Source organism: Bos grunniens, chromosome 20, assembly GCF_055505025.1.
Source record: "Bos grunniens cultivar Pamir isolate PY7600 chromosome 20, Bosgru_T2T1.0, whole genome shotgun sequence".
In the NCBI taxonomy this organism is placed as follows: domain Eukaryota; kingdom Metazoa; phylum Chordata; class Mammalia; order Artiodactyla; family Bovidae; genus Bos; species Bos grunniens.
The window spans coordinates 51427860-51441042 of record NC_141184.1 but is presented as its reverse complement, the minus strand read 5'-3'; the positions used below and the strand labels follow the sequence as shown (position 1 = coordinate 51441042).

Below are 13183 nucleotides of genomic sequence, written 5' to 3'. Positions count from 1 at the left end.
AACAAAAAGTCTAGAAGACAATAACAAATCACATGCAAATACCAGATGGTTATAGATGGATAGTCCTTACAAAGTTAAGATCACATATTTGCCACATATTAACACAGGGACTCTCCCCAGAATTGAATGCATGTTCGAGCCACTGACAGCAAAGATTTCCCTCAAATAGTTATTAGGCAGTATAAAGGAAGGCTAATCAATCATTTATAAACGCTGTTTTTAGCAACCAAGCCCTCTGGCGCTGCCTGTACGGGGGACACTAGCAGCCACAGTTGGGCTGCGGTGGAGGAGGCGTTTCCTTGAGTCTTGTGTTCTGCTTGGCGGCAGTGATGGCTGGATCTGTCTCCAGGCTCTCGGACATCTTGTCACAGATGATATCCACGAGACGCTCAAATGTCTGCTTGACATTAATGTTATCCTTGGCACTTGTTTCAAAAAATTCAAATCCTGGAAGAAACACACAGAAACACAGCTTGATCATTTCCTATGTGTGCTGAAATTAAATGGGACGTGGCCGTGGGAGGCTGGCAGTGACTGGTGGATGTGGTTTAGGTGAGAGATAGGTGTGAGGTGTCATGTGAACATACTGCTGCCCATGAACCAGGAACAGCAGTACAAAGTGGAATTAGTGATCGTTGCACCTTATTCTTCTCTAGACAAAAAAATACCTTGGCAAGAGTTGGTAATAGTAACATGAAGAATCCTCAGCACAGAGTCCATGTCATCTCTTCCCCCCACCCCCAGATGACCGTGTAGCTTCTAATCGTTTCTAAGACTGGGGTTATTTGGCTTTTTTTTTTTCTTTCTTCATTTCGGATTCTACCAAAGTTATTTTCATTTTTTCATTAATTTGAGGCTTAGAAGAACGTCATGTTCGTTTTCTGCTGTGAAAGGGACTCCCACAGTGTAGCCCTAACTTTTTCCGTGTCTGTCCTAGTGAAGCATTGGAGGGTAGGCCTTTGGTAAATGTCCAGTATTTCACTGGACACAAGGTGGCGCTAAAGAATCACTGGATTTACCTGAAGTGTGCTTCAACCTCCTCTAGGAAATTTGAGTGCTGTTAATCTAACAGCACTCCAGGGCTTTGTATACCACTGCATCTAGCTACTGACGCTGGTTTTCCAGAGCTGCTGTTGTCTGTCAGCAGCAGTGTTTTTATCAACATCTGGGAAAGGACACGATAAATTCAAATGAGCTGCCAGAAGTGCGAGATGGTAGACAAATGCAGTGGGAGTTTCACGCTTCTACTGATACATCACTACCTGGGCAGAAGCAGCCTCAGTACTCTGCTCTGAAGGCAATCTTATCACTCCATTGTTTGCAGCCACATTCCACTGGCTGAGCTTGCCAGTCAGTTGCCATGACAACCTCCCCACTAGGTCAGCCAGCGATTGCTCTGGTCCATTCAGGGGATGTTGATTTAGGATGTATTGGGCTGAACACAGAAATGCTTTCCTAATCCATTCTGAATTTTACACCCTATAAATCCTTCTGGTTACATCTGTCCCTATCTCCGAGGAACCACATGGATTCAGAGTGATTAAATCATGTGATTTCATCCCAGCTCCTGAGGCCAAATGAGAAAAAACAGATTAATATTTTGCATCTGTGTCAAAACTGCTCTTATAACCTAGAAATACTTCTTTTCTTAAGCACTATTAGAGATACACAACAACAAGGAATTCTTGTGAGAATTTCTGATTTGGTTAAGATTGATGACTATGTCTGAACTTGAATTTCTCTAGTTACTGTGTAGTCTATTGTTAAATGTGAGTAAGCACAGGATTTGAGCTGAAGGAACAGCATGAGTTAAGACAGGTTTTACAAAATAGAAGTGAATATTTTAAGCCCTCTTTGGCTTTTATTTCCCTTTCATTTGTCTCTCCAGATAGTGTTTATGTAGCTCTCTTAAATTCTGCATTTCTTTACAGAAAATGCTATCTGGCTTAACAAGAATTCTCTTCTCTAACATCTGCAGTCTATTGGGCTAGCTCATTCACCTTTCAACAGTGTGATCCAGATTTTGGAAAAAAAGTGATTGCTTAGATCCTCACTTGCCTAGATGTCAGAAATATTTGCATCCTTGTAGGGATTTTATCAGTTTTAACAGGAGGGTAATTTGTAGCAAAGTACAGAATGTCTTTTCTCCAAAGGTTTTAATTTTCTCTCTTCTGTGACATGTCTTTTATTTATTAGCACGATTGGGAGAAAGCACTGAAATTGAAGGATATCATAAAAGATGTGGCCATTATAAAACAAACAGTGATCCATGAAAACCTTTGCCAACTGTGATTCTTTTCATTTGGGCTTTGAGATGCACGCTACTGCTGGTGTACAACTTGAGGTGAGTAAAATGACCCTCAATCCCAGCAGCCAGAGCGCCCTCAGTGTCTGGACTGTCGCCTGGAACCCCAGGAACAGACCACCACGTTATAATAGCCCTCCATTTATCCAGCGTGGCTGGAGGAGGGACCATCCTATGGTGAGAGGGATGATTTGGCCACAGGAGCAATATTTACTGGCTTTATGATCATGAGAAAGTCATGTTTTTTTTCTTATGATCCTTATTTATGACATTTGTCTCTCATTAAGCTCAATTGAGAAAATATATATAAAAGTGCCAAGAAAACCAGAATATGCTATAATTATATCATATAATAATTATGTAATTAAAGAATACGCTCATTCAAACAACAGTAAGAATAACAAACTAACATTTGGATAGTTACTGTAGAACAGTAGTATTTAAAGCACTTTATACGTTTTATCTATGAGGCAGGTGCCAGTATTTTCTCCACATTATCAGTAAGGAAATAAATGGAGGCACAAAATGGCTGAATACTTTGCTCAGACATTTACTTGACCAGCCAGTAATGGCACAGTGGGCATTTAAATATACATGAATATTCACCAGCACCTGCAGATACTCTGCAGAGGCTACCATTTGGTTCCAGTAGAATCGGAAGTTCTGTGCTGATATAACAGACTTCCATTAATTTAAAAAGTTAGATTTAACACTCCCAGTGAACCAAGTGAAACACCTTTTCTTAATGATCCCAAAGATACTCTGGTATTTTATGCTGCCTAAGGTTCATCAAGGTAGCCATCAGGACAGCTGTATGTCTATAGAGAAATATGTGAAAGGTTCTGGAAATTAGGCCTCCTCTCACTGACCACATGAGCTGTTTGTCATAAAATGAGATATTCAGGATAAAAATCAACATCATTATTTTAACATATAGTTATTTGGATTCAGAGCAAAGCAGTTTTGTTATTTAGCTGCTAGGTCATGTCTGACTCTTGCGCCTCCATGGATGTAACCTGCCAGGCTCCTCTGTCCATGGGATTTTCTTGGCAAGAACATTGGAGTGGGCTGCCATTTCCTTCTCCAGGGGCTCTTCCTGACGCAGGGATTGAACCCACTGTTCTTGCATCTTCTGCATTGGCAGGCAGATTCTTTACCACTGTGCCACCTGGGAACAAAGCAAGTTTACTGTGCAATAAATAATTTTCCCTCCAGGGGAATCGGTATCTTCATCCAGGCAACTTTGTGTTAGACTACACCCCACACCTATGTGTGTCCATGGTGTTGAAAGCCTGTGGACTAAATCCTTAACATTTCAGCCTTTATTTTTCCACTGAATCCTTGTTAGATTTTCCGGCCATTACCTCTCAATGTATCATACTAACTTCAACTATGGTGGTTCAGACGGTAAGGAATCTGCCTGCAATGCAGGACACTTGGGTTTGATCCCTGGGTCAGGAAGATCCCTGGAGAAGGGAATGGCTTCTCACTCCAGTAATCTTGCCTGTGGAATTCCATGGACAGAGGAGCCTAGCGGCTACAGTCCATGGGGTTGCAAAGAGTTGGACACGACTGAGCAACTAACACTTTCACTTTTCAACTTCAGCAATAGCAACATGCCCTTGTTCTTAGAAATATTTAACCCCCCATCCATACGCACAATAATTGGAGAGCCAGCACTTCAGCCCGTGATCCTTAGGAAATAGTCTTTTTCATAAAACTTTGAAGATCATTTCCAATTTATTAAGTAGGACAGTGGTTCAGCAGATAAGTAAGTAGCCCAAGGTCACACTGCAAGCTGATTGTGAAGGGTGACAGAGATCTCCCAATAAATAGGTTCCTGGTTAAGCCTACAGCTTTGGACATCTGTCCCTCAGACTACATCATTCAGTATTAATAATTGCAGCACATATGTTTTCATCAGCAAATCAGTGAACACTTTCAGTTAACCATAGACACTAATCATCCATTCTGATTCCTCTCTGGCACAGACAGCACTGTTCTCAAGTGGGATGAGCCTTGCACTGTGGTTCAGTACATACATTGAGCTGCATAAAATCAGCAGATAACCTTACCGGGATTTCCTTGTGTATCATTTGTTGCTTTTCCCATGTTGCTTGTATATTTTCTCTTTGTATTTAATTTTTGTCAATTGACTAATATGTGTCTCACCATGTTCCTCCTTGGGTTTATCTTGTATGGGACTCCTTGTACTTCCTGGACTTGGGTGACTTTCCTTTTCTTTGTTTCCTTTCCCTCATTAGGGAAGTTTTCAGCCATAATCTCTTTGAATATTTTCTCAGGCCCTTTCTCTCTCTCCTTCTGGGCCCTCTATAATGCAAATGTTGGGTGCATTTAATGTTGTGCCGGGGCAAGGAAGCAGAGAGAGGTGGTAGAAACCGCTTTCACTCTGCTGTCCAAAGGATGCTATCCTGATTTCGTACCACTAGACGTCTGCCTACAATAGAATCACCTGAAGTACTTAAAACTTGTAAACTTCACCTCAGACATACTAAACGGGAGTTGTAAGGAGACGGACCTTAAAGCACGCATTTTAAAAGGCTCCTTAGGTGGTTTCTTATGTACATGAAAGGTTAAGATTCACTAGCCTCTCTACACCCATGTTCATTACAGCATCATTTACAGTAGCCAAAAGGTGGTAGCTAACCCAATAATTTATCAGCTGATGAACGAGTAAACAAAATGTGGTATATACATACACTAGACTAACGTTAAGTCTTAAATTCTGATGCTACAACATGTGTGAATCTTGAAATTATGCCATGTATAATAAACTAGTGACAAAAAAATACAAAGTAGTCAGATTCAGAGGGACTGAACGTGAAGGACCAGGGGCTGGGGGCAGAAAAACAGACGTCACGTAACAGGTATAGAGTTTCACTTCTGCAAAATGAACTGAGCTCTGGTAACATGTGGCATATGCTAGACTGTATGCTTTAACATAAAGCTTACCATGTTTTACCAAAAAAAAAAATTCTTAGCAATAATGTCTGAGAATCTAAGAATACAAGAAGAATCATAATCTTAATAGCTCAGGAAACTAGAAAAGAACAAACACATCCCAAAGTTAGCAGAAGGAAAGAATTGACAAAGATCAGAGTGGAAATAAATCAAATAGAAACAAAAAAGTAAGAGCTGATTCTTGGAAAAGATAAGCAAAAATGACAAGCCTATAGCTAGACTCTCCAAGAAAAAAGAGAGGACTCAAGCCAGAAATGAGAGAGACATTAGCAGAGAAACCCAAAGGACTGTAAGAGGCTTCCATGGACAATTATATGCTGACAAATTGGACAACCTAGAGGAAATGAAGAAATTCCTAGAAACATACAATCTCCTAGGACTCAATCATGAAGAAACAGCCTGAACAGAACAAATACTAGTAAGGAAATTGAATAAGTCATCAAAAACCTCTCAAGAAACAAAAGCTCAGGATCAGATGGCTTCACTGGTGAATTCTATCAAATGCTTAAAGAAGAATTAATACTAACATTTCTAATGCTTTATTTTATGAGTTCAGTATTACCCAGATATCAAAATGAGATAAAGATACAACAAGAAAATTACAGGCCAGTATCTCTAAAGAATATAGATGTAAAACATCCTCAACAAAATATTACCAAAGCAAGTTCAATACACTGAAAGAATTATATAACATGATCAAGTGGGATATATTCCAGGGATGCAAGGATGATTCAACATCTGCTATCAGTCAACAGAATATACATATGAACAAAATGAAGGATAAAAATCATGATCATCTTAATAGGTTCAGAAAAAGCATTTAACATAATTCAACATCCATTTATGATAAAACTCCCAAAGTGGATATGGAAGGACTGTACTTCAACATAATAAAGGCTATATATGCCCACCCCATAGCTAACATCATACTCAGTGGTGAAAAGCTGAAAGTTTTCCCTCAAGATCGGGAACAAGACAAATACCATCTCTTGCCACTTTGATTCCGCATGGTAGTGGAAGTTTTAGCCAGAGAAATCAGGAAAGAAAAGGAAATAAAAGACATCTATATTGGGAAAGGAAGGAGTAAAACTGTAACTACTTGCAGATGACATACTAAATACAGAAAACCTTAAAGACTCTATCACAAAACTGAAGAATAAACAAAAGCAGTAAAGTTGCAGGATACAAAATCAGTATATAAAAATCTGTTTTGTTTTCTATTCATTAATAACATTATCAGAAAAAAAATTTTAAATCCCAGTTACAATTACATTAAAAAAGAATAAAATGCCTAGGAATAAATTCAACCAAGATGGTGAAAGATAGGTGTACTTATCTGTAAGACACCAATGGGAAAAAGCTAAAGATACAAATAAATGGAAAGATCTTCATAGATTGGAAGAATATTGTTAAAATGTCCATACTACCCAAAGGAATCTACAGACCTGGTGAAAATCCCTATCAAAATTCCAATGGCACTTTTCACAGAAATAGAAAAAGCAATCCTAAATTTTACATAAAATTACAAAACATTCCCCGAAATAGCCAAAGCAGTCTTAAGCAAGAACAAAGCTAAAGGCAACATACTACCTGATTTCAAACTAGTAATATATTACAAAGCTACAGTAATCAAAGGGAGCTTTCCTGACAGCTCAGTGGTAAAGAATCTGCCTGCAATGCAGGAGACCCAGTTCAGTCCCTAGGTTGGGAAGATCCCCTGGAGAAGATCTTCCCTAGGTTGGGAAGATCCCCTGGAGAAGGAAATGGCAATCCATTCAAATATTCTTGCCTGAAAAATCCCATGGGCAGAGGAGCTGCAGCCCTTTAGGGTCACAAAGGTAGACATGACTGAGCAACTAAGCACATATAGTAATCAAAACACTATTTTGTGAGATAAAAGTAGACACACTGATCAGTGGAAAAGAAAGCTCAGGAATAAAGCCATGTATGTGTGGTTGAATAATTTACAACAAAGAAGCCAAAAACATATAATGAGGACTACTGAAAAAGCTGGACAATCACATGAAGAGAGTAAGACCAGACCACTAGCTTACCCCATACACAACGATTAACTCAAATTGGATAAAAGATTTGAATGTAAGACCTAAAACTATAAAACTCCTAGAAGAAAATATGAGCTGTAAACTCCTTAATATTAATCTTTGTGATGATATTTTACATCTGACTCTAAAAGCAGAGGCAGCAAAAGCAAAAATAAACAAGTGGGACTGCATCAAACTAAAAAGCTTCTAGGAAACTATCAACAAAATGAAAAGGCAACCTATACATTATTGATAACAACAACAACAAAAAATCTCAGCATCACTAAATCTCAGGGAAGTGAAAATCAAAACCACAATGAGACATCACCTCACACCTGTCAGGATGGTTGTTGTCAAAAACACAAGAAATAATACATGTTAGTGAGAAAGTGGAGAAAAGGGAATGCTAGTATACTGTTGATGGGAATAAGTTGCTATAGCCACTGTGGAAAACAGAACGGAGTTCCTCCAAAAATTGAAAATAGAAGTTCTGTATGATCCAGCAGTTCCACTTCAGGTTATTTATCTGAAGAAAACAGACAATAACTGGAAAACACATGTGCACCCTCATGTTTTTCACAGCATTATTTATAATAGCTAAGACATGGAAGATTGCCGGGAGAAATATAAGTAACTTCAGATATGCAGGTGACACCACCCTTATGGCAGGAAACAAACAAGAACTAAAGAGCCTCTTGATGAAAGTGAAAGAGGGGAGTGAAAAGGTTGGCTTAAAGCTCAACATTCAGAAAACAAAGATCATGACATCCAGTCCCATCATTTCATGGCAAATAGATGGGGAAACAGTGGAAACTGTGGCTGACTTTATTTTTTCGGGCTCCCAAATCACTGCAGATGGTGACTGCAGCCATGAAATTAAAAGATGCTTACTCCTTAGAAGAAAAGTTATGACTAACCTAGACAGCGTATTAAAAAGCAGAGACATTACTTTGCCAACAAAGGTCTGTCTAGTTAAGGCTATGGTTTTTCCAGTAGTCATGTATGGATGTGAGAGTTGGACCATAAAGAAGGCTGAGTGCTGAAGAATTGATGCTTTTGAACTGTGGTGTTGGAGAAGACTCTTGAGAGTCCCTTGGACTGCAAGGAGATCCAACCAGTCATCCTAAAGGAGATCAGTCCTGGGTGTTCACTGGAAGGACTGATGTTGAAGCTGAAACCCCAATACTTTGGCCAAGTGATGCAAAGAACTGATTCATTGGAAAAGACCCTGATGCTGGGAAAGATTGAGGGCAGGAGGAGACGGGGACGACAGAGGATGAGATGGTTGGATGGCATCACTGGCTTGACGGACATGAGTTTAAGTAAACTCCAGGAGTTGGTGATGGACAGAGAGGCCTGGTGTGCTGCAGTCCATGGGGTCGCAAAGTGTTGGACATGACTGAGCGACTGAACTGAAGACATGGAAACAGCCTAAGAGTACACAGATTGGGTGAATTTTTTAAATGTGACATATATGTGTGTATATATGTGTATTGTATATGCGAACAGAATATTATTTAGTCATATAAAAATGAAATCTTGCAGTTTGCACCAACATGGATAGCCTTTGAAGGCATTATGCTAAGTGAAGTAAGTCAAACAGGGAAAGACACATACTATGATCCAATGTATATGTAGAATAAAAAAGGGTTAAGCTCAAAGATACAGAGAACAGATTAGTGGTTGCCAGAGGCAGGGTTGGGGGATAGGCAAAATGGAGGTCATAGAGTACAAATTTGTTATAAAAGATTCACTATCCTTATACACTGTTGATGGGAGTGTAAAATGATGCAGCCTTTTTGGAAAACATTCTGACAGTTTCTCAAATGGTTCAACATACTTACTGTATAACCTACAATTCCACTTCTAGGTACATTAGCATGAGAAGTGAAAACACGTCCACAAAAATTTTGCACAAAAGTATTTAGAATAGCAATAGTTATAATAAAAAAGTGAAAACAGCCTGAGTGTCCATCAACTGATGAGTGCATAAATAATATGTGGAAAATGCATATAATGGAATACCTTTCAGCCATAAAATGTACTGATACAGGCTAAAATGTAGATAAACCTTGAAAATATTATGCTAAGTGAAATAAGTCAGACAAAAGGACTACATATTATATGATTCCATTTATATGTAATGTCCAAAAGAGGCAAAACTATAGTCAGGAGAAATAGGGAGTGAATACTAATGAGCATGGGGTTTCTTCCTGGGGTGATGAGAATTGATTGCGTTCAAGGTTGCACAGCTCTGTGAATATACCAAGAACCACTGAACTGAACAGTGTAAATGGGTGAAATGCATTGTATGTGCATTACATCACTGAGCTGTATGATATATTTGTCACTGTTTTATCCATTTGGCACAGATGATCTTATTTACAAACAGAGACAGACATAGAGAACAAATGTGTAGACACCAAGGTGGGCAGACGGTGGGATGAACGGGGACATTAGGATTGACGCGTACACTATTGGCACTATGTGTGAAATAGATAACTAAGAAGAATCTACTGTAAAGCTCAGGGAACGCTGCTTAGTGCTCCAGGTGAAAGTGAGAAGCGTGAAAGTGTTAGTCGCTCAGTCCTGTCTGACTTTTTCAGTCATATGGACTGTAGCCCACCAGGCTCCTCTGTCCATGGGATTCTCTAGGCAAGAATACCGGAGTGGGTAGCTATTTCCTTCTCCAAGGGATCTTCCCGACCCAGGATCGAACCCAAGTCTCCCACACTATAGGCAGATTCTTTTACTGTCTGAGCCACTAGGGAAGTGGTGACCTAAATGGGGAGGAAATCCCAAAAATAGAGTATATATGTATACATATGGATGAAGAATCACTGTTTTAAATGAATGAGAATGTTTTCCATAAGAGATCGCTCCAGAAGGAATCTCCAGGCCCTACTGGGGAAACCATTCCACTCATAGAGGAGGATTCTATCAATCAGAAAATATCACCTCTTGCTCAACACAAACCTTTCAAACAGGTATTTGTCACTGTTTTTGCTCTAGCCTCAGTGGAGACGACAGAGCTTGTGGTAGAGGACGTCTGAATACGTCCTGGTGAACATGAGGAACACGAAGCACACTCAGCTTGGCTGCTGGCCTGCTCTACCTGGCTCCCTGAGGGTCCCGTGAGTGCCAGGTTCCAGGGAAGCCTGGTACTGTACCCACACAAGGCAGCTTTAGGCCGAAAGCATACTACTCAACAAAGTAGTGGGTGCCAGGCAGGCTCCCCGTTGGCACCTGAAGAGTACTGAAATGTCCCAGCACTCCCCAAGAGACTTGTTCCCCTTGTAATTATTAGTGGTAATAATCACTATTCAAATACTGAGCACTTAACTACCACCTTCTCAGCCTTTTCTTTAATGCATTTAAAATACTCTTATAGGCAATGACTTATTCCCATGCATCAATGGCTATGCCATGGTGTGAAATACTATTTGTTTCCGTAAGCTATTCTGGGGAATTGTTTTCTTTTTTCAGCCCTAGGAAAAACCTCAACCCCATTTGGGGCACTATGACTATTTCCAACTTCAGTTTGAGAGAAAAAAAAATTGCAACTCTTCTTTCATTCCATAAAAATCATAGTGCAGTAAATCCTTTTCATCTGCCATTGTTAAAAATCTGTGATCTGTCCATAGGTTTCTATTTCCAAACTCCTAAATGAGAAGACTTTCTGTTTCCAGATTCTAGTTGCGGTTTCAGTGTCTTCCCCTTCCTGTGGAATGGAATGAACCAGAGAAGCAAGGAAAGGTCATTCTGTTGCCAGGTGGGTGACATTTGGGCCAGAACTTGAGACTGCTGAGCAGCAGGCCAAGCTACGATATTAGCTCGTTCCCTGCTGGGCCCCAGCTTGGAGACAGACTTTAGAGGAATTGATGAGGATTTTGACCCACTTACCTGAAGAAGGCTCCACAGAAAGCAGACCAAAGCTGGAGAATAGGAGTTCAGCCAAAGGTTCGTTTTACTAAAACAAAAGGTCAAGTATGCTAGCCCTTAGCCAGGCCTAACTGGACGTTAGCTTTTCTCCTGTTTTATTAGTATGCTGAAACTGTGCAAGGATCATTCTGTGCCTTTGACAAATCCCGCTCAATGTAGAGGTTCCCTCCTGGTCCTTCTCTCCCCAGACATTAGCTTAACACACTTCATATGTGGGAAAGGCTCAGCACAACAACAGAGAGGGAAAGAAGTATCTGAGTTTGCTGATGTAGCAGCTGCCCATGCCATGGTTCATCATTCTCGGTCAAAACACCTGGCACCCTGCACTCAGCCCCGCTTGTCCGTTCCCCATCTGCTGAAGAGACTCAACGTAAGCCCTTTGCAGTTTTGCCCATGTGAGTCATCTCCTTGACTCACTGTCCCTCATCCTTTCCCATCTTCCCAATCCAACCTACTCTTTAAGACAGAGACTTCTGTATGTGATATCTGGTGTGCAGACTTTTAACATTTTGTTTTGAGCTGACCTTTAAAAATCTAGATTTTTGGAGTGGTATCACCAAGATGATGACATAGGTCATTCCTGACTTCATTCCTTCACAAGGAGAGCAACTGACAACCAGCCATGTGACAAAACACCACTGAGAAAAGTCCTAGAACATGTGGGAGGCGGGAGCACCCCTGCAGCCCAGAGAGCCAGCACAGGCTGCGTCAGCAGGGCAAGAGGAGCAGCTCCACACCGACAGTGCTGCTCTTCCCAGGCTGGTGCAGCGCCACACCAAGAGCTGGCACTTTCTCCAGTGGGAAGAGAGAGCCTGGGGTAAATATACCGCTTCCCCCATATGCAGATTGCTTCTTGGGAGCCTCCATTCCAGACTCACCCCACAAGGGACGGCGAGGAAATCTGCAAGGCTTGACCACCGGGAATCTGTTGGTGATGGAGAAGCAGGGATAGGCTCACAGCAACAAGCACTTGGATCTTGACAGACTGAGTTCCTACCTGAAGCACCCAAGTAGCAGTCTCAGCCAGTGGTTTTGCTCATCTCTGGAGCCAAGATGGTGGTGCAGTCTGACCAGGGAATGGTTCTGCCTGATGCAGGTCTTCAAAGAGCCTTCTTGTTCTGTAACCTGGCGTTCTCCCACCCAGGCATGAGAGCTGAGTCGCAGCCTGGCTCACTCCTGAATGTAGCTCCCAGTACTGCCAAGTCAAAAAGGCTGGCCAGAATACCCAGAAGCTGCATAGCCCAACAACACCTGAGTAGAGAGTATGACAGCAGAATTGATTTTCCCCAGAGCAAAGCCAGTCATGGTCCTGTATAGCTTGGGAAACTGGGATGTGGGTTGGCTTCAGATAAGACCAGACTTGGATCCACTTCTCCTTTTTCATCAGGGGAGGGAAACTAATTCATAGCCCTACCCATTGCTGAATGTTGCCTTCAGCCCACCTGAGCAGGGCGCCTAACCAGAGCACAGGGGAGCTGTGTAGCCTATCCAAAAGTCCTGCTTACAGTGGCACTTAAACAGAGCGCATAGCCCATAGATAGGCTTTTCCTGACGTCAGAGAGTAAGGTCAAGTGGCCCCATCTGGCCAGGGAATTCAGTGTACCGTCTGGACAGACTCAGGTTTCTAAACAATAAGCCGTACCACCCCTTGGGTATGTCCTGCTGCCCCACCGTGCCAGGGAAGTTAATTCATAGCACCAGCTACTGCTGAGCACAGTACCCAAGACAACTGTGTAATAAGCACAGTCCGAGAACCCAGGGAAATGCAGAGCGCATGCTGTAGTCCTGCTTGTGCAGGGAAACAAGCCAGCAGTCCAGTCCGACTATTCTCAGCCTGCGGCACACACCCACCCCCAACCTCAGGGCGTGGGCAGAGGCTTCACACCGATGGTGCTGCCAACAGACTCCTGGA

General features: G+C 41.5%; 1 protein-coding gene across 7 annotated transcripts in view; it reads right to left on the bottom strand.

Annotated features, from left to right (window-relative positions):
* Positions 1 to 187: 187 nt before the first annotated feature.
* Positions 188 to 13183, bottom strand: part of RAB3C (RAB3C, member RAS oncogene family) — a 365186-nt gene continuing 352190 nt past the window's right edge. For all 7 annotated transcript variants that reach the window (XM_086361829.1, XM_086361828.1, XM_086361824.1 and 4 more), the window contains one exon: positions 188 to 447. In XM_086361829.1, coding sequence (XP_086217955.1) covers positions 260 to 447 — 188 coding nt within the window. In that variant the 3' untranslated portion in view covers positions 188 to 259. The remainder of the gene's footprint in view (positions 448 to 13183) is intronic.